At 43.7% G+C, this 21,044-nt stretch overlaps 2 protein-coding genes across 3 annotated transcripts; one reads left to right on the forward strand and one right to left on the reverse strand.

Annotated features, from left to right (window-relative positions):
• Positions 1–1,667: 1,667 nt before the first annotated feature.
• Positions 1,668–20,489, reverse strand: LOC125287783. Its single transcript, XM_048233805.1, has 6 exons — positions 20,265–20,489; positions 20,029–20,176; positions 17,998–19,767; positions 17,229–17,368; positions 15,247–16,981; positions 1,668–1,677 (listed from the first exon to the last, which is right to left on the reverse strand). The coding sequence occupies exons 1-5, from the start codon at positions 20,286–20,288 to the stop codon at positions 16,769–16,771; spliced, it is 2,295 nt and encodes a 764-aa protein (XP_048089762.1). The 5' UTR covers positions 20,289–20,489; the 3' UTR covers positions 1,668–1,677; positions 15,247–16,768.
• abi3b (ABI family, member 3b) lies at positions 2,992–12,641 on the forward strand. Of its 2 annotated transcripts, none has more exons than XM_048233806.1 (5): positions 2,992–3,244; positions 4,795–4,962; positions 9,443–9,619; positions 10,737–10,819; positions 11,617–12,641. In XM_048233806.1, exons 1-5 carry the CDS (start codon positions 3,113–3,115, stop codon positions 12,344–12,346), a joined length of 1,290 nt encoding a protein of 429 aa, XP_048089763.1. In that variant the 5' UTR covers positions 2,992–3,112; the 3' UTR covers positions 12,347–12,641. The 2 variants fall into 2 exon arrangements, with proteins under 2 accessions (XP_048089763.1, XP_048089764.1); XM_048233807.1 differs by having other exon boundaries at positions 10,737–10,850; positions 11,617–11,882.
• Positions 20,490–21,044: the final 555 nt, after the last annotated feature.

The following is a 21,044-nucleotide window of genomic DNA, read 5'->3' on the forward strand; positions in this document are numbered from 1 at the left end:
TCAGCTAGGGGTGTGTGTGTGTGTGTGTGTGACGTCTCTGTATGAGTGAGTCGGCCTTATGCTGTTATGAGGAAACAAGACCAAAGGTTTACTGTTAAGCAAGTGTGGCATTGTGATACGGCTCCATGCACGTTTTTAAAGTTAAGTCCCTGACCGGCATGACTAATCACTCAGCAGAGTTCCGAGCCACACATGACATGCACACATTCAAATTGACAATAAAGCAGACTTTGACTTTGACTTTCTGTTTGAGGAATAAAACAGAATGCAGCTGCATATTGCATACTGTGAGTATTTGTGTGTGATTTTGCATGCATGTGTGTGTGTGTGTCTGAGTGAATGCAGGCAAAGACACACACACACACACGCACACATCTGCAGTCTTCGATTAACTGGGTCTACATTGTTAACATTTCCATTTTTATAACCACATGGCATTTTGCATAACAAGTCACTCTTATCTTATTAGAGACTTCCTCATTTTAGGCCTACTTTAGAGAGGCAACCAGAGTTAAAGCAACTCCTCTGTCGCACGCACTATTTGTTTATCCAGCACCGGCTTTGCAAATAACAATGTCCACAGACAAGGTAGAATATGTTGCATGATTTTATGAAAGTACGATGTATTGCGACATCAGATGCGAGTCAAATTTGTAGTTTCTCAGGTCTCATTCCATCGAACTACAGATCCGCTACCCGATCCGGCAAACTTACATAGTGCGGTTATAGCCGATAGAGGGCCGCGAAGCGAATGCAGAAAGTGCCGTTCACCCTGTTACGAGTTGATGAACCACTGAAACGATTTTGGAAACGTTATTTTAAGGTACAAACAACTCTTTGGTGTTGCTTTAAAAGAGTAAAAAGCTCCTGCCAATCAAATTGCCAATAGGCCTACAGCAATAGACAGATAAAAAGCAAAACAAAGTCAATAATGGATCCCTTAAAAAAAAATGTGTTTCTGTTTTGTTCTGTTTCCATTTAGCAAGTATTAAGACAGCACATTAATAATAACATAGCATGGACTGATGATGGTAGGCCCATCCTGTTTTTGAATATTCCACAATGGATAAAGCGCGTGCATACACACACACACACACACACACACACACACAGACACACACACGTGCGCACTCACACTCACACTCACACACACACACACACACACACACACGCAAACACATGAATGCACACACAGAAAGAGAGAGAGAGAATAGAATGAAAATGAGAATCCGATCCCGCCCCATCTTTCTCCCACTCACTTCCTGTCTCTTCACTGTCCTTTCATAATAAAGGCAACAAGTCCAAAAAACATATACACAGCTATGGAAAAAATGAAAAGACCACTGCACATTTTTCTGATGTCTTCCTATACGGTTGCTGATATTCTAACGAGTTGACGGTAATATTAAAAATTTAGAGACCACTGCATGTTGGAATATGATATATGGAATATTTGGGGCAGCCGTGGCCTACTGGTTAGCGCTTCGGACTTGTAACCGGAGGGTTGCCGGTTCGAACCCCGAACACCAGTAGGCACTGCCGACCAGTAGGCACGGCTGAAGTGCCCTTGAGCAAGGCACCTAACCCCTCACTGCTCCCCGAGCGCCACCGTTGTTGCAGGCAGTTCACTGTGCTGGGATTAGTGTGTGCTTCACCTCACTGTGTGTTCACTGTGTGCTGAGTGTGTTTCACTAATTCACAGATTGGGATAAATGCAGAGACCAAATTTCCCTCACAGGATCAAAAGAGTATATATACTTATACTTATGACCTTCTACTCATTCAAATGTCACTCAGCAGACGTGGGATGACATCAGACAAATGTGCAGTGGTTTCTAATTTTTTTTTCCAGAGCTGTACTTTCACATTAAATGATTAAGAGTCATTAAAAGCTGTTTGAATAGGTAGTGTATATCAGCGCCAGACAGCGATAAGCAATAACCAGTCACAGACTTTAACCACAGCAGTTGAAGACATCCACACATTTTACTTAAGGTCTAATAGCGCAATAAGTTATTATCTGATAAACGATTGCTGACGGATGCCTCAAGTGCTGATAAACATGTGATGTGATTATACACAAAGCTGTCCCATGCTGATTAAACTACTAGGGGCTATTTATTGTACCTCAATAAACAGATTACCAAATTACCAAAAGTGAACAACAGATTCATAAACCCTTGAAGAGAAATGTGCAGGGCAAAGATTAATCTAATTGTTTTCAAACACTCTCAAATGTGTGAAGAGTTGTTAATAAATGTAACTTTTCACTTTCTGCATTTCTCGAGTTCAAATCGGTTATTCAAAGTACTCTTTATCTGATTCATGTGTGACTCTAGATGTGGGTTGTAACTGCTCATCTGTACACCCTTGTTATTAATAGACCAAATGCAGAGACCAAATTTTCCTCACGGGATCAAAAGAGTATTACTTAGGCTTATACTGAATACTGTGGTAGGCCATATGAGTAGGCCTATAGCCAAACCCAGCCCATATCTTGAATATATTTAATATCAGCCTATAGAGGTACCAATTCACATTTTGCCATAGTGTAATTTAGACATGTTCTTATAATTGATTAGTTTCGAAATGAATTCATTAAGGACGGACTGTTAGAAGAGATCTTCAGTTCAGTTTGACCGCCAAAGGAATTCACTCACTGTACTGAGGAAAACTGTTCATATGCAAGAAATTACTTGTATCAGTTTGCCCTCGTATGGTTAACAGGTGGTACTGCAGGCATTTGCAACCTCTAACACGAGTCACGACCCGATAATATCCACAGCCAAACGTTATAACACCTTCTCCAAAAAAGAGAACAATATTTTTCATATAATCTAAACCCATATGCTGTATCTAATTTTAATGTGTAGGCCTACATTTTGGAATGCGGGGGAGGGAAAGGACAACTTTACCAGTTAATTGGCGCAGGAGGGCTTAACTTCATGTCGACACTTGTCTCGAGCATTTCTCAAGCGCTTTCCTCCTGGCTGGCTTGAATGGACGACAGTTTGCAAGTCTCCGCAGTTAGCCAGATGCTGTTTACCCGCGGTGGAGAAACTAATAGCTGAAAAGAGACTGTAATCCAGTTTAGAACAAATAAACTGCCAAAATGAAGGACGAGAATTATTTGGAGAACATGAACAAGATTCTTCAGGAGGCTCCAGCTGCTAGGAAGGCTCTTCTCGACAATTACGAGAATCTCTTTAAAGTGGCCGAATACTGCGAGAATAATTACAATATGGTAGGTTGTGTCATTTGAACACTTTCCTGAAAATATTTTTTTTTCAAAAAGCTGTAAGTGGGTACGTAAACAACCTCATCCCGCGTAACCTGCATTAATCTTCCTGCACTTGCCCCTAGCTTTTTCTTGCTCTTATTGGTCCGCACACGTGTGTATGAGTATGAGTGATAACACTTTCGAGCATAAAAGTTGGATAAATTAAGATAATTTGTATGATTAAAAATAATTATTAAAATATGTATTACAATTTATATTGTAATATTCGGACGCACATAGTGTCTGATCTCAGAGACACACCTCTTCATGTGGGCCTACAGGGTACTGTTTTTTTTGTCTTGCTTTCTGTGTGAGTGAGTGAGAGAACAAGCCTGAACAGGGTTTGTGTGTGTGTGTGTGTGTGTGTGGTATGCTGAGCTCTGACAGGGGAACTGATCTAGACTTGTTTATCTCCCTTTTCTCATCTCAAACTCTCCCAAAAAAGACATTAGTGGGATGGTTTCATTTTTCTTCACTGCTTTTCTTCAAAACTTGATGTTTTCAAATCATACTGAGTATAGATAGCCATCGGGTTACAGAACTCCTTGATGGTGGAGGATTACGACAAAGTCACACCCATAGGCATCTAATTGTACAATTGTTCTCTTGTGTCACGTTCACCTAGAGCACGAGTACTACTGTAAACAGATTTTTGTACAGTTAGGCCAGATATGTTTCTATAAAATATAGCCTATAATGGGCTCTGTGCGTCTAAATCAGAGAAGTGACAGCTCATGGATAGCAGAAAAGCACTCTATAAAAGAGGATAAAGGTGGTTTCCTTTCTCCTTTCACAAAACTGCACGTTGTCACTAATAAGAGCATAGAGAGTGACATGTATTCTTGATTCCTCAATGGCTTCGCTGTCTAATCGAATGGCTGTGTAGGCTACTACTTGTGAGGCCTGAAACTGTTAGATCTGAGCAGGAGGTTTTGAACCCTGTCCAGGGGGGTATTCCAAGTATGTGGCTTTGTGACAAAACCAGGGTAAGTTAACTAAGAGTAAGTGGGAAACCTCCTACAAGTGAAGCCACACAGCTCTTCTATTAGGTTTACCACTTACTCTGAGTTAACTTACCCAGGGTTGCCACTAAACCTTGGAATACCCCGCAGAGTGGAATACCCAGCGCCTCCCTGCATAGTAGTGACAGTATTCTCCTCTTTCGGGTTTCCTTTTTGTCCATGTACCTGTGTGTTTTCTGTTCATGTAACTCTGTCCACATACCTTGTGTGTTTGTAACATGTGTCTATGTGAAAATTGTGAAGCGTATTTTGAAAAGTCCTATTATTATAATTATAATTTGGAGATAATAATAATTATTATTATTACTATCGTTATTAATATTATCATTATTATACCCAATAGCTGTGGCAATTTTAAGTCAGACACAGCATTTGTTTCTGGATGGTGCACCTTCAGGTGAAGTTCACTGATAATCTGACAGTTTAATGAGAGTATCCTTTCTCTGCTCCCGACTCCTGTTGAAACTCTCGTTTCCCGTTTGCCGTATCCAGGGGGTGGACACAAACCGAGCGGTGGAGGAGTCCAAGGCCTACGCCAACCAGGCTCTGGCCAGCGTCTCCTACCAGATCAACCGCCTGGCCAGTAGCGTACTCCACTTACTGGACACACAGACCTCACAGCTCAGCAAAATGGAGTCCTGTGTCTTTGTCATCAATCAGGTGATCAACACCACCAACACAAACACAAAAAGATATTTCCCTCGACCTGCAGATGGATTTTGGCTGACTGTGAATTAATATTTTAGTTTTTAAAGTCCATTTCATCCCAATTTCTCTTTTTTTTTTTCTTGAATGTATGGGACGGTAAAGTTAAGCCAAGACAGACTTATTGTTGAGTATTACATAACTTAACTCTTTTAAGGTGTTGATATTTTTGTTACTCAGCCAATGTTCCCGAGTCTGGTGGACCCACCACATTATTAGGCTTTTACAGTTTTTCTCAGTCGCTTTGGTGCTTTTCTCACATCACTATTAACATTCGCACAGCAGTTAGTGCATTTCTCAAAACAATTAGTGCTGTAAAACCTAGTGGATAACCTGCAAAAGCACATCACTTGCTCAAAATGGACAGTCCATTCCTCAAAAGCAAGTATTCATGTCAATGAAACTGCCAGTGTCATCAAAATGAGAAGTCTTGACATCATCGTTTATGAACAAGATAGTCAAATGGTTGTCATGTTTTCATTATGGCAGTTTATTCTCTCAGGGTTTTCCAATGCAAAAAAAAGGTCAGAACTCGGTGACACTACCTGAACATCCTCAAGACAGCACTATACACTACTTGTACAGCTATTTGAAAACTACCGTGAAGTTTCACAATGCTGTAGTTAGGGGAGTAAATCAGTACAGACACTGAATACGTACGTTACACATTGCTGTAGTTAGGGGAGTAAATCAGTACAGACACTGAATACGTACGTTACACATTGCTGTAGTTAGGGGAGTAAATCAGTACAGACACTGAATACGTACGTTTCACATTGCTGTAGTTAGGGGAGTAAATCAGTACAGACACTGAATATGTACGTTTCACATTTTTACTGTATAAGCTCTTTGCAATTCTACAGCATTGTGACAAGGTGAGAACTAGTTCAACAATTTTGTATGTAATGACTCAAGCAATTAAATGAAGACTATTAGTTTTAATGGGAACGACTATTCAGCATCCATAAGTATAGTTCATTATGAATGACAAACAAATAATAAGCAAAAAATAAGCAAATGATAATATAGAAAACAGCAGAAAATTGTATGAAAGCAACTGATACATGTTTAAAAGCATTTGCAATTTGTTCAGAGGAAGGAGAAATTGATACTATGATGTGCACAAATGACTAAATGTTGTGGAGTATATAAGTATATATACTCTTTTTGATCCCGTGAGGGAAACTTGGTCTCTGCATTTATCCCAATTTGTGAATTAGTGAAACACACACAGCACACAGTGTACACACAGTGAGGTGAAGCACACACTAATCCCGGCGCAGTGAGCCGCCTGCATCAACAGCGGCGCTCGGGGAGCAGTGAGGTCCGAGGTCCGAAGTGCTAACCAGTAGGCCACGGCTAGAACTAATAGTTATGATAATTTTCATTCTGATCTGAGAAAAGCACCAAAGCGACTGAAAAAAACTGTAAATCAATACAGCCATAACAATTTATGTAATACCCTCATATGTAATAGTTATGTGTAAGGGGGGTGTACCGTGTGCAGTCATTGAAAATAAGTTCTATTTTATGTTCATCACAGAAAATGAGCCAAGGCCAATGGGTTTCAGATACAAGGATACAAGGATACAAGGAAGTTTATTGTCACATGCATATAGTTACTGGAAGTAAGAAATGCAGTGAAATTATGTCTGGTGTCAGCCTATTTGTGCAAAGTGGGGGGTAAAAGTGCAGTAGAAGAGGGGTTTAGTAGATTAAGTGGCAAGGGCTGCATAAGAAAGGTGGGGGAGGATTGGAATTGGGGGGCACCAACAAGGAGCACCCAAGAGCAACAGGGGCAAGGAAAAACTCCCTTACCAAGGAAGAAACCTTGGGCAGATCCACGACTCAAGGGGCTAAGCCAACTGCCAGGGGTCTTGGTGTGTGTGTTGGGGGGATGACAGGGGAGATGGGATAGTGTGCTGTGTATGTGGGGAGAGGGCAGTGTGCAATATGTGTGTTGGAGAAGCTTCCCTCATGAGACAATGTGCTGTGTATTGGGGGACAGTGTGTGCTGTAAGTATGTTGGGGATGTGTGTTGGAGAAGCTTCCTGATGAAATAATGTGCTGTGTATGTAGGGGAGAGGGGGGGGGCAGTGTACTGCAAGTATGGTGAAAGGACTTACTATTGCAAGCAGAGTACTGTATGTATTCACTCCCCTCCCGCCCACGTGTGTGTGGGCGGGAGGGGAGTGAATGAGTGCAAAGTCAGTATAGTATGAGTTCAGAGTTCGGATGGCCTGGGGATAAAAACTTCTCCTGAGTCTCTCAGTTCTGGCTTTGTGACTACATAGGAGTCTTCTTGATTTCAGCGGTAGGAATAATCCATTGTTAGGATGAGAAGAGTCCTTCAGAATCTTTTGGGCTCTTAGGAGTACTCTTCTGGAATAGATATCTTGTAGAGCAGGGAGTTGAGTTCTTATAGTACGTTCAGCTGAGCGCACTACTCTCTGCAGAGTACTACAATCTCTAACTGTGGAGTTCCCATACCAGGTGATGATGCTACCAGTTAGAACACTCTCAACCGCTGAAGTGTAGAAGGCCTTCATGATGGATGTAGAAACTTTGAATTTCCTTAGCTGACTAAGGAAGTAGAGTCGTTGTCTAGACTTCTTCAGAACATATTGAGTGTTAACAGTCCATGTTAGGTCTTCAGTAATGTGGACACCAAGGTATTTAAAACTTGTGACTCTCTCTACAGGTTGCCCGCTGATCATTAGTGGGGTGTAACTGTAGTTCTGCTGCTGCCTTCTGTAATCCACTACCATTTCCTTGGTTTTATTGATATTCAGTGTCAAGCTGTTAGATTGACACCACTGTGCCACCTCATCAACCTGATCCAAGTAGAGCTGTTCATCTGCAAACTTGATGATGGAGGTATGACTACTGTTGGCTTTGCAGTCATGTGTGTAGATGTTGTACAGCAGTGGACTCAAAACACAGCCTTGGGAGCACCAGTGCTGATGGTTAATGAGTCAGATGTCAGACCCCCCACTCTAACCACTTGTGAACGGTTGGTGAGGAAGTCAAATATCCAGTGACACAGGGTGGTGTTCAGTCGTAAGGCCTTCATCTTTGTGACCAAGGTGAGAGGTACTATCGTGTTGAATGCTGAACTAAAGTCAGTGAACAGCATCCTCATATAATTCCCATTCCCCTCCTCCAGGTGAGTTAAGGTGGTGTGCATGAGGTTTGAGATGGCATCCTCTGTAGACCTGTTGGCTCTGTAAGCAAATTGGAGGGGGAGAAGGAGGCAGGGAGGGATGAGCAGATAATGTTTTTCACAAGCTTCTCAAAACACTTTATCACTGTAGACGTCAGGGCTACTGGGCGGTAGTCATTCAGACATGATGGACTTTTGTTTTTCGGTACTGGAACAATAACAGACAGCTTTAGGCAAGTAGGAACTGTCTCTTGAGCCAATGATGTGTTAAAGATATAAGTGAACACAGGAGCTAACTGAGCAGCGCAGGATTTCAAAACCCTGTTAGAAATTCCATCCGGTCCAGCAGCTTTTCTACAATTAACCCTCCTAAAGGCATTGCTCACATCGACCTCAGAGACACAGAAAGGTGCATCCTCATTTGCTTCACATGCTGCAGCTAGTGCAAGATAGTTGTGTTTTTCATGTCAAAGCGAGCATAAAAAGCATTAAGTTCATCAGGGAGGGCTTTACTCACATTCATCATAGGAGGGGACTTTCTTTCAAAGCCAGTGATGGTTCGGAGTCCTTTCCACACTCGTGCTGGATTACCCTCCAAGAAATCAGCTTCAACTCTGTCTCTATAGCGCCGCTTAGCATCTTTAATAGCTCTACGTAAGCTATAAGATGCTGCTTTGTAATCCGTCATATCCCCTGAAATAAGCCCAGCATTATAAGTCATGGTGCGTGTCTTTAATGCCGTTCTCACTTCTCTATCCACCCATGGCTTCTGGTTAGGGAAGCTTCGGATCTTTACAGTTGGGATGATGGAATCAGTTAGCATATTGATGTAACTCATTGATGTCAGCAGAGTTCGTCTTGAACATCTCCCAGTCAACGTTGCTAAGGGCGTCCTGTAGCCTGGCTTCCGCTTGGTCAGTCCAGCGCTTGACCTCCTTCGTCACTGGGGGGTCCGTCCGACTTCTCTGTTTGTACATAGGCAGTAGGAAAACAGCGGCATGATCTGATTTTCCGAAAGCTGGTAGAGACTTCGCTTTGTAACTGTTCTGTTGATACTATAGAAGAAATAATAAATAGCATATTTTTTCTTTTAGCAAACATTGAAAACGGCTCCCATAGACCCGAACACCTTACAAGGTGTTACAATTACACATTACAAGTACACAAAAATGCACAAAAAGGCATATTCCTTTAAAAAGAGATTTGTTTGTTATTGTTGTTGTTGTTATTGAGTGTGTTTACTAAAGGATCACGCCTCCTCTTCCCATACAGTCGGTTAACATGCACAAGGAGAAGGTGGCCCGGCGGGAGATCGGCCTTCTCACCGTGGAGGCCAGAGTACCCCGCGGCAAAGAAATAGTCCCTCCCGAGTCCCCTGTTGTGGTGCCCGAGTACAAACGCACCCCGATATCCTACGCCATCCTGGATTACCTGGGTCACGGATTATGGGTAAGGGTCAGGGAGCTGGTCAGTGTTGGAGCACTGGACGTTTCGTCTCTACTCTCAGCCTTCTCCTCTGACTAGTTTCACTCTCTCAAACATTAGAAATCAATCAATCATTTACACACAGGTAGCCTACATCTGCTCAAAGATCCATTTAAACGCCTTGTGGTGTCGTCCAATGATCGAACCATTCCTGAAATTCTCTCAAATAATCATTAACTCTCCTGTTTTATCTGAATGTCAGCCATGAATGTATCCATGCATAAGCCAGTGCATAGTGCATGCTTAGTGCATTCATAGTGTGTAGTTATTTGTTTTCCAATAATAAATAGTTCCTCAGAAGATTGAAGGGAAGACTCATCTTAGAGTCCTTTACTCTCTGGCCCTGTGTCCAAACTGGCCTCCTCTTTCTCAATAACAACAGGAGGCTTAGACATTACATGCGCCGAAACACTGGTAACTCCCTTTTGAGTCGTTCTCCTGAATTTCATCATGCTCCCAGCACCTGTCTGCTCCGCCTGGGTAGTGTGGAGTAATTTAGGGGCAGCCGTGGCCTACTGGTTAGCGCTTCAGACTTATAACCGGAGGGTTGCCATTTCGAACCCCGACCAGTAGGAAGCGGCTGAAGTGCCCTTGAGCAAGGCACCTAACCCCTCACTGCTCCCCGAGCGCCGCTGTTGTGGCAGGCAGCTCACTGCGTCGGGATTAGTGTGTGCTTCACCTCACTGTGTGTTCATTGTGTGCCGAGTATGTTTCACTAATTCACAGATTGGGATAAATGCAGAGACCAAATTTCCCTCACGGGATCAAAAGAGTATATGAAGAGTTCAGATGCAAAACCCTCTAAATCCATCTGACCACATTTCTTTTAAATGAGCATTTAAAATCCGGTTCCTATAGGTTTTTGCATAGAAATCGATATTTCAGACCAGGACGAGAGTGTTATTTGGTGTGTTTTGAAGTTAAATTATTTGATTAACGTATACTATGTGAGGAGAGCATTCACTCACCATCTTTATCTCATTTTTGACGTAGGTGGCATTTAGAGGCTTTTGCATCTGAACCCTTCATATATACTTATTTGTTTTCAAATAATACTGCACGTTGTGTTTTTGTCCCATAGGATGGTGGAAAACCACCGGAGAAACCACCGACCACTGCGCCAGAGCAGCCCAGCACCACCCCTGTGATTGACCCTGGTCACAGGTACGGTTCGGTCTGGTCCATCACACTCAGTGTAAGACATGTATGTATGACACACCAATGGCCACTAGCGTGTTATCTAACGCAGAATAGCATTTTGGCGTGTTTATCAACGCCATAACCTAACCCTAGAGGGCGCCATATACTTGGTGTTGACATACACGCGGAAGTGAGAGGATTAGTGGCGTGTATGTTTATGCGGCGTTGACATACACGCAGATAGCTCAAAATGTGTGCAAAGAACATGCCAGTTGGCTATTTTTGAAGTGGCGTGTATATTTACGTAAAACCATGATACCAAGTTGCACGTCTCTGGTTTTGGGATTGTGACCCTAAAGTGGATTTATGCGTGTTGTAGTAGTAGGCCTTTATTGTCACATAGTCACAAGTAACCAGCAAAATTAACCATCAACCTGTCCATACATTACACAAACATACATATAATATGACAAGGGGGGTAGACAGGACAGGAAGACAGGGCATTGAGGAAGAATACAGCATAACATGAGGAGAGGGGAGGAGAAAAAAAGCAACCCCCAGACTATGCTCCTGTGGGGAGTACAGTGTGGGAACAGGAAAAAACACCTCAGCAACATTAGCACATACACTTTACAAATCTCTATCTATCTATTCTTTTCAATGTATTGCTATTTATAGTGCAGTTTCAACATTGATCATGGTCTCAAACAGTTAGTACAATTAAAATAAGCAGACAGGCAGCAAGTCCAATGAAAATGAAGATATATCTATCTATCTATTTGTGTGTGTGTACTAATAATACTCGTGGTACCTCTGCTCAGGGCTGCCTATGGCATTGCTGTAGCACCTCCATCTGTGCCCACTTGGAGTCCCAAGGATACCTCGTCTGCCCCTGGGTCCTCGTGCCCACCACCTCCTCCTTCTCCCAGCTCCTCTGGTGTTCCACCTCCTCCTCCTCCTCCTCTGAATGATAGCATGGGTAGCAATGTTCCTCCTCCACCACCTCCTCCACCCAGCTCCTCTGGTGTTCCACCTCCTCCTCCTCCTCCTCTTCTGAATGGTAGCATGGGTAGCAATGTTCCTCCTCCACCACCTCCTCCACCCAGCTCCTCTGGTGTTCCACCTCCTCCTCCTCCTCCTCCTCCTCCTCCTCCTCTTCTGAATGGTAGCATGGGTAGCAATGTTCCTCCTCCACCACCCAGCTCCTCTGGTGTTCCACCTCCTCCTCCTCCTCCTCCTCCTCCTCTTCTGAATGGTAGCATGGGTAGCAATGTTCCTCCTCCACCACCTCCTCCACCTGCTTTTGGGGGTTCAAGTGCCTCTGTACCCCCACCTCCTCCTCCACCACCACCACCACCACCACTTGGTTCAACAGGTGTTCCTCCACCACCTGGTGCAACAGCTAATTCTGTCCCCCCACCCCCACCACCACCACCACTTGGTTCCACGGGTAATAACCTCCCCCCACCTCCTCCACCTCCCCCTGGGATGACTAGGACCGGCATTCCTCCTCCACCTCCTCCTCCTCCTCCTCCTCCTCCACCAATGTAGACTAGAAAGACTCAGATCCACAAGAGCTGGAAGACACAGCTGATCAAATGAAAACAAAGTATAACTAACTGCTGGTACGCCTGATACAAGTTGCCACTGATGAAACACTGGCCAATGTTCCAACTACTATTAAAGGTGCAGTCAGCGATCGTACGATCGTTTCGAGCCCATTACATTATTGTCATATTCAGCAATCATCTCCTCGTGATCAGCTAGCTGCCACAAATACACTGTAAACCAAAAGCAAGGCCTCTGTAGGCGGCCAAGGCTCCGGAAATTGGAAACAAAGTCGGGGCACCCCTTGTGTGGAGCTCTGAAGGGAGGGGTGAGCTACCTTTGGTGTGTTTCGTTTGGTCCTTGGTTAAAATATAACATACATTGTTTTGGACAAAGGTGTCTGTTAGTTTTAAATATCAACATAATCATAAACAAATGTGACTTCCTGCACAATCGCTGACTGCACCATCAAGGGCATTGCCATTTTAACGTGCATAGCATTTGGTAAAACATAAGCAGGTCACGCATGAAGTGGCCTAACCTTGGGGCTACATCAACTTCACATGAACCAGGGACTTTCATAATCATTTAATTTCATCAAAGAAATATGTCTTCTCTGGCATAGTGGACAGAAACACTTTTTAAAGGTTATTGGGGCATTTTAGAATTAGAACTTAAAACATCTTATTTGAAACCTTCACCCTAACAGGATGTGAGGTCACATTACTGATAAGCTTGTCGGTCAGCTACATTTTATCTGTTATTAATTTATAACTAGTTTTGGGATATATTATTTTTTTAGAGTACTTTTTGTCATATGGGGTTAGCTGTGTACTATATAGGTAATGATATGCTGGTCTATTACAATAGTTTGTACCGTAAGTATGTTTCATTTGTTTTTGGCTGTTTGTTTTCATGATTCTATAACACGACTAAGTCCAATTTTTTGCCTGGATTTTTAACAACTATTGCCAAACATTGGTCATAGTAGCTGCTTAAGTATCAAAGTGTCAGCTCATAGAAATCATAATATTATAATTTAATAATTGATGTCATTTATAACTGAGAGATGTGTAATATGTGGCAGAATAAAGCATAATTATGTTTTAACTGAAAGTGCCTTCTAAAAGCGAATAAACTTGCATGATACTACTTACATGAGTTATGCAAACCCTACTTTCATTCATACAGGCTCCAAGAATGGTCTTGAATTAACCTCATCGTTAATGTCAACTGTCATGTAAGAAAGTTAGTATTATCAAAGTAATATTCAAATACCTGAAGGGGACTAAATACATTATAGCTGCAGAGCATACTCACTCTTTTTTACCTTCATTACATGCTGTTGTAGTACTTTAAAATGGTAAAGTACATCAAAAGGGCATTGGCAGACGGATTTGTTCCAAGTGCCAGGGACCCCCACCCATATCTCAGGTGGCTACGCTATCGCGCTAACGCTGCTGTACCACAACCTTAACCAAAGGTAGCCACAGTTTAAGATATCAGCTGTCAGCTTTACTCTTGTCAGGAACAAATACACAATACTTTCATGGGTAAAAAACATTTTTATCCATTTTTGAGGTAGTATGAAAAATATATAGACTAAAGAATTATCTTGAACTAGCAATCATTCAAAACTACAATGGTCAGAGGTACAAGTAACAATTAAAGTAACAGCTTCAGTGTAGTTAAATGCACAAGCCAAACCCTCTTTCTAGACCCCAAAGATATCTTTAGCATATCTATGTTTTAAGAAACACACCAACATTGTGGGAAATGAGCTTATTTGGCATCTATGGAGGACAGCAATTTATCTAAGCAGACTTGTACACCATTTACATCTATTCATTTAGCAGATGCTGTTATCCAAAGCAACTTACATGTTTATATTACAAGGGCCATTGTCCCTGGAGCAACTAGGGGGTTAATGCTGCATTTCAGACAACTCGGAAGTCAGATATTTCCTAGCTGGAATCTCCCAATTTCATTCCAGACAAACTCGGAGGTCAAGAATTCCACTTCTGAACTCAGGCGTAAGTCGATCTACCCCAACTTCAAGGTTGGAATTGAACATCCAAGTTGTCTGGAATGCAGCATAAGTGCCTTGCTGTGGCCAACGCCCAGTCACAGGCCTACTTGGAACTACATTCTCACTTCACTGACTACTCTAAGGCCGGGTTCACACCAGCCAGCGGCAAGCGCCAACCGCAAACGGTAGCAGCGCTTTGCCAACATGAGAAAGTAGTTCCAGATATGTATATCTGCTTAGAAAATTGCTGTTATCATTTTACATTGTTATTTCTACACGCGGTAAATACACAAGTCACAACATGTAAACAACACAATTTTGGAGTTGTTGAAGTCTATTTTGTCACTTTTAGGCTAATGGTGGGGCTGTCAGACTGGGTTTTATACACAGAGTATTAGCCGTCTAACTCTAGGATAACGTCTGGAACATTCTCTGTTTTAGGCACACAGACAGACCAGACGAGGGAATCTAAAGCAATGTTTTATGCATGTCAGATATGTCCAGATACTGTCACTGATAAAATAACAATGCAAATGAGAAAGCTGCCTATTGCTGTTGTAACATTCAGAACCATTAGAGCATTCAAGCAGAGGTGGAAAGTCTGGATTTAGAAAGTCCTACTACCCGTTCCATTGGTTCACATGATTTACTAATGATAGAGAAGTGCCACACACTCTGACTGCATACTGTATATATGAAATATATATGGGGCAGCCGTGGCCTACTGGTTAGCACTTCGGACTTGAACCGGAGGGTTGCCGGTTCGAACCCCGACCAGTAGGAAGCGGCTAAATTGCCCTTGAACCCTCACTGCTCCCCGAGCGCCGCTGTTGATGCAGGCAGCTCACTGTGCCGGGATTAGTGTGTGCTTCACCTCACTGTGTGCTGAGTGTGTTTCACTAATTCACAGATTGGGATAAATGCAGAGACCAAATTTCCCTCACGGGATCAAAAGAGTATATATACTTATACTTATCAGGCAATGAGGTTTCGGCCTAGATCAGATCATATCCTATTTTTCAGGTCCCTTTCCACAGGTGTATTAATCAAGCACCTAATAAACCTTCTCATATGGAGCCAGAGGGCACAACACTTCTCTATCACTGAACTTTTTACTAGTGGCCAGCACCCCACAAAAGAATCTTTGGTGTGCTTTACATGTACTTCGCATAATTTACTAAACCAGCTCAGAGTCCTGCAACGGGTCGTGTACCCGCGGGTACCCGCATAAAAGTAGCTCAAACGGGTGGATTATGACATTCCTAAAATTCACGGGTGGGGGTGAGGGCGGATAAGGAACTCCTTGCGGGCGAGTAACGGATGAAAACCACAACAGTATTTTAGTTTGCTGAAATAAAACATAAATGAAAAAAATATGTGTAATGTCTAAATTACCATTACATCACACTGTGGTGTGTTTTAGTCAACGATAGCCTACGACCTTGACCATCACGTCACTACTGCGACTTTGATTTCTTCGATGCATCTCGTAGTTGGAGCGTTGTCAGGATAGGCATCGGCCTACATATAGTTGCTGGTGATGCTCAGGTTGTATTTTTTTCTTGTAATATGAATAGGTCCATTTGTGTAATGTTCTGATGCAGCAAGTTTTGGGCTATGGTTCGTTATTATAAAATTTAGCACTAATACGGAATGTGAAATAAAAATGCTCGAATTATATTCCATCGCCTATTTAAAGGTAGCCTACCGATGGTAGGCTACTTGAATAGCGTAAAAGAAAGCGCACTTTAAGCTATATTGTTCATTAGCTTAAGATTTAGATTGAATGTGAAATACTGAATGTGAAAGTTGACAGGGGCGCGTTACATATTTGTATTAGGTCATGTTTGTAGCCCTACGTGCTCCAATAGCATGAAAGAAAGCACTCGTTAGGCTGTTCCATAGAGTTGAGAGGTGCGAGACTTTAATTGGAATGATTTTAGCTCGTGTGTGATTTATCGCGGGCACGGGTCGGGTAACAGGCCAAATATTAACGGGTCTGGGCGGGTCCAGATATAATTTCGATATCACGGGTGACGGGTCGGATCTGGTGCTGAACTTTACGGGTATTACGGGTACGGGCGGGGGCTGGTCTCCAAAAACGGACCCGTGCAGGACTCCGTGTATCAGCTGATTCTACTTAGCACAACCCTTCAGAAAGAAAGACTAGCTGATTAGTCAAATTAGCTGTGTTAAGTGAACGAACAGAAGAATAAATGCATGGTTAAGACTTTTCCTTTCTGAAGACTCTGTATTACTGTTCCGCATTCATGCATCATGCAGAACTGACATCCACTGACTTTGGTAACATACTCGCAATTTACACACACACACACACACACACACCCATGCACACGCACGCATGCACAAATGCACGCGCGCACACACACACGCAATCATCTCCAATGAAGGGTCAGGAAAGCCTTCCTGTGAAGATCCGCTACAAGAGCAGGCCTGCAGTCATTGTCATCAATGGCAGAGTCTGTGTTTTCGATGCCATTCATCGCCTCAAAGTGGGAGTAAGCGTTGAGAAGATCTTCTGCTGAGGGGAATCGGACATTCCGCAAGCTCTCCAGCGTCTGAACGGCTCTGGACACCGGAGTTTGGTTCTGCAGGATAAAGAGAGGAACAGCCAACTAAATATATGATGAGCAGAAAGAATATACACAATGCATAATACAGCAAAAGGAATGGCAATACTTTATTTGAATTTCGAAGCTTTACGCAGCTAACATAACCAATATATTAATACGTTGTGGCTTGTGAATAACATGTCTGTTTCAATGTCACAAATATTGTGTGTTAATCTTTCAAATAAGGTCAGGTCTTAAAAGAAGACAGAGCTGTAAAACAGACCTGTAAACTGTGTCTGAGATAGAGGCAGAGCTCTATACTCAGAATGAGATGATTGTCGAAGTTGTGGAGGCCATCTTGCCATTCCTGATACCGGTAGAGGACTTGGCAGTCTGGGCAACGCCTGATGTACGTGGATATGTCTGTGGAACACAGCACAGTTTAGAAGTGATGAAAACTTGACCTTGTGCTTTACATTTTTACTTCATCAACTTGTAGGTAATGTGTCAATATGTATGTATCAAATTTAATGTAATTAAAAAAGTTAATGTAATTAAAAGAAAATCAAATCATCCAAAAGACAGGCATAACCATGTCATTACACATTGTGGCTGATGGCAAAGCCAGTCAGGTTGAATCCGCACACTGTTGTTTGCTGTCCAATATGCTTTATGCTTTATATTGTGTAATAATAATGCATTGGCCAATTGTTACAACAGTTTCACATCCGAGTCTGTTTTTGGTTCCAGCATCTGTGTGTTGGATATACATGTTATTTTTCTCTCCGGTCTCTTCCTGTGTTATTCTGAGAGTCAGTAGTCAGTGATATGCTATGCTGTCATGCTTCAAGTGTCATGCTTTTACAAACAACTTTTTTTTTTTAAAAAAGTGTATTTTTCAAAGTGTATTTTTTGCTGTAAAAGTCATTCCACAGTCATTCCACTGACTGATAATGCCATGGATTGTCTGTCTGACTAAGAAGCCCATCCAGATATTATGTCTTATGGTGGCGTGTTCAGGCACGGCGTACCAGAAAAAAAGATGCACTTACGGTCAGCTACTCCCATCATGGTGACAATCTTGGCTTGGTCTGTCACGATCTCTGATTCCTCAAGGCTCGGCTCGTGTAAACAAAGGTCGCAGGTCGTCTCCACTGGAAACAAATGTGCGGGGAACTCAAACACAGTGTTGGTCAGGTCCTCTGGTAGCTCGGCGGGGATTCTTTTATGCTCGTAAATGTACTCCACACTGCGCTTGACGACGCCGTTGGCAGAGTTGGTGTCGTTGGTGGAGTCCACGTTCCCTCGCCCAGAAGCATTCCTGGAGGGCAAACCTGCGCCCTTGATTAAGTCCCGGTTGGTCTGGAAGACATGCCATTTCGCAATGTTCTTGTGGACGCACGAGATGTGAGGTTTCGTGCACGGACAGTGCCACTCGTTGCGGTCGACGTTGTAGCTCACCATGACCCTGCCCAGACAGCTGAACTCGTTCGTTTTGGACTCGTGGACGGAGACGAAGACACGGCGCGGCGCCCCACCCAGGTCCACCCGCACCGAGAAGGGAATCTTGGCGGCCTGGGCCATCTTCTGTCTCCTCAGGCACACGGCTCGCTTGGCGTCGCTGAGTTGCTTGACGACGACCATCTCGTCCAGCACCTCCTGGTCCAGGACCACATACGGCACCGTCTCGTTGCAGAGGTCCAGATCCTTCGTGTGCTGACAGTGGCTGACACTCAGCCCGTGGCGTTTGGCCATCTGCTGGAACTGGTGACACTCCTTGAGGTCGCAACGGACCACCTGGCCATCGTAGACCTTCCGCTGGGCATGCACCGGCGCCAGGAACCCGCGCGCATGTCTCCGGACAGCCACGATCCCGTTCTTCCGGTCCACCCAAACACTCTTGAGCTGCGCCGTCCTTTTGGGGTTCTCTCGTGCCGGCACCGGCAGGTCCTTATGGTGTCGGGTTATGTGGACCTTCAGATTGCGTTTAAAGAGAACCATGGGACAGTGGGGACACTTCATCCTTCGCCTCTGCTCTTTGGACTCGGACTGAGATGACATTTCGGCCATTTCGGACGCTGAGGGAGGTGGCGAGTGAGAGGGGGACACCGGGTTTGCGGACAAGGATTCCTGCTCTTCAGAGGGTGTGCCTGTTGAAGCTTGATCTGCAGAGGACGAGGTGACCGACGTTTGCTGCCACGATGGTGCCGTTGTGGGCTGCCGCGGTGAAGGAGACGAAGCGGTTGTTTGCGGCAGCGATGGTGACGTGGCTGTGGTGTTCGGTAAGGTTTCCATAGGATCGGGGGCCAGCTCCATAGCTGCAGTGGTTGGGGTCTGCAACTCAGGGGCTTGTGATGGAAACGATGTAGTTGTTGGCTCGTCATCCTGCGAGGATGTAGTTGTTAGAGCTTTATTAGAAGTGGACGTGGTTGTTACTGTTGTCGTTTCTTGAGGCGAGGACTTCACTGTTGAGGCTTGCTTTGGCGAGGATGCGGTCGCTGTGGTTTGAAGCAGCAACAAATGTCCTGCTGTGCCTTGCAACTGAACGGGTGTAGTTCGCAGCAACGCGGGTCCAGCCGAGGTCTGTACCACAATGCCCACGGAAGGGGCATTCGCCGACGGCCGAGATGAGGCTGTAGTCCTGTTACTGTTCTGATCACCGGAACAAGTCTGTTTGGCATTTGCCTTATGTGTGAGACATTCGTCGCATCTTTTCAGATGCCTTATAAACACATTTTTCAAGACGACACTTTGATTACAAAAGCAACAGTGGTAGTGTGGCACGTCGCAGCAGTCTAAGCCGCATCTGTATATTTGTATTCCTGAAAACCATAGAGCATAAAGAAAACGCCAACATTAGTGCAAAAGTGCGTTTATATGTGCTTTTACATTTAACAATCAATGCATAGTTAGCCTATTGGCTCTAACGGGAGAACCCTAAATCTGCCGCGTATCGTTGATAGTCCGGATAGTGTGATCCGCCTGCCTAATAAACAGCCAAATCCTTAAAAAAATCATTAACCCTCTTCAACAAGAGTGTGTTTCTTTACACATTAGTTCATATCAATAGACAAAAACCTTACCTTTATACGTGAGGACGTTTCTTGAATGGGTTTGAATGTGGGGCACTAGAGATGCGTAATCGCCTGCCTTCTTGCACAGTGAACACTTGTAAGAGTTACCCACTTCAACCATAGCAGGTTTGGTCATTCCAATAAAGGATTTTAAAGCCTGGTGGAAATAAAGATATATATTATTACATGCAAAGTTACCAAAGTAGCACAAACCGTTCGTTTTAAATGCTGCTTGTTTATCATACCGTCGACTGATCCATCTTCGCCATGGCCAAGTTGTAATCGGTGTTATGCTTCCTTTCGATGTGTCTCTATGGTTTTGGGAAGTTGCAGACCAGCTACTTTGGAATTACCGCCACCTGCTGGATTGAAGTGTGTCGATCGTTGTACTACCAAAGTGTTTTCAAATGGTCTGTAGGCCTACCACATACTTACAACCGGACCCGCGTCACACAGAGCAGGTTGTTTGCGCCATGCCCCTTTTGAGGGGAAAACATTCCCTCAGAACAAGCCAGAGTGAACCGGTAGACATGTACCAACCACACAGCTAAGAACCCCTCCCTGAGTTTCTTTTGCCTACCATGTCCTCAAAAAAAATCCGGACAGAAGAAAATTATGGCTACAAGAAGAGAAGACCGTATGACACTTCTGGTCACTGAGTGGGGTTGTTGCACCACTTCGTAGCCTACTCGGGAGACTGAAGGGACATGTTTTTATATTAATTGAATTAAGCTTTTGTATGTATCTTTCACGGTCAACGACCGGCAAAGTGGTTATGTATTGAGTGGTCATATTGATTTGTGGTATTTTTTGTTATTATTTACTCCTGCGATTTCTGTACGAATTACGTTTATTGACCCTAATTTGCGTTGGAGTTAATGAGAGGGGTTGTTTGTTTTCCCCCCGAAAGGGGCGGGAACGTTTGTCACGAGTCAAGTTCCCGGATGTGCCGGTCTAACGTATAGCACTGTAGGCCTGCAATGCAAGACAATGCACGCACCGTGTGGCTGCGTTCCTGAAAACTC

This window comes from Alosa alosa, chromosome 22 (genome assembly GCF_017589495.1).
Source record: "Alosa alosa isolate M-15738 ecotype Scorff River chromosome 22, AALO_Geno_1.1, whole genome shotgun sequence".
In the NCBI taxonomy this organism is placed as follows: Eukaryota; Metazoa; Chordata; class Actinopteri; order Clupeiformes; family Clupeidae; genus Alosa; species Alosa alosa.

Bases quoted from the DNA above. Each gene is read 5' to 3' on its own strand.
- abi3b (XM_048233806.1), top strand. From the start codon at position 3,113: ATGAAGGACGAGAATTATTTGGAGAACATGAACAAGATTCTTCAGGAG. The intron at 9,620-10,736 runs GTAAGGGTCAGG...TTTGTCCCATAG, and splicing joins ACCTGGGTCACGGATTATGG to GATGGTGGAAAACCACCGGA. The intron at 10,820-11,616 runs GTACGGTTCGGT...ACCTCTGCTCAG, and splicing joins GTGATTGACCCTGGTCACAG to GGCTGCCTATGGCATTGCTG.
- LOC125287783 (XM_048233805.1), bottom strand. From the start codon at position 20,288: ATGGCGAAGATGGATCAGTCGACG. The intron at 20,177-20,264 runs GTATGATAAACA...TATTTCCACCAG, and splicing joins CGAAGATGGATCAGTCGACG to GCTTTAAAATCCTTTATTGG. The intron at 17,369-17,997 runs GTAAGTGCATCT...TGTGTTCCACAG, and splicing joins CATGATGGGAGTAGCTGACC to ACATATCCACGTACATCAGG.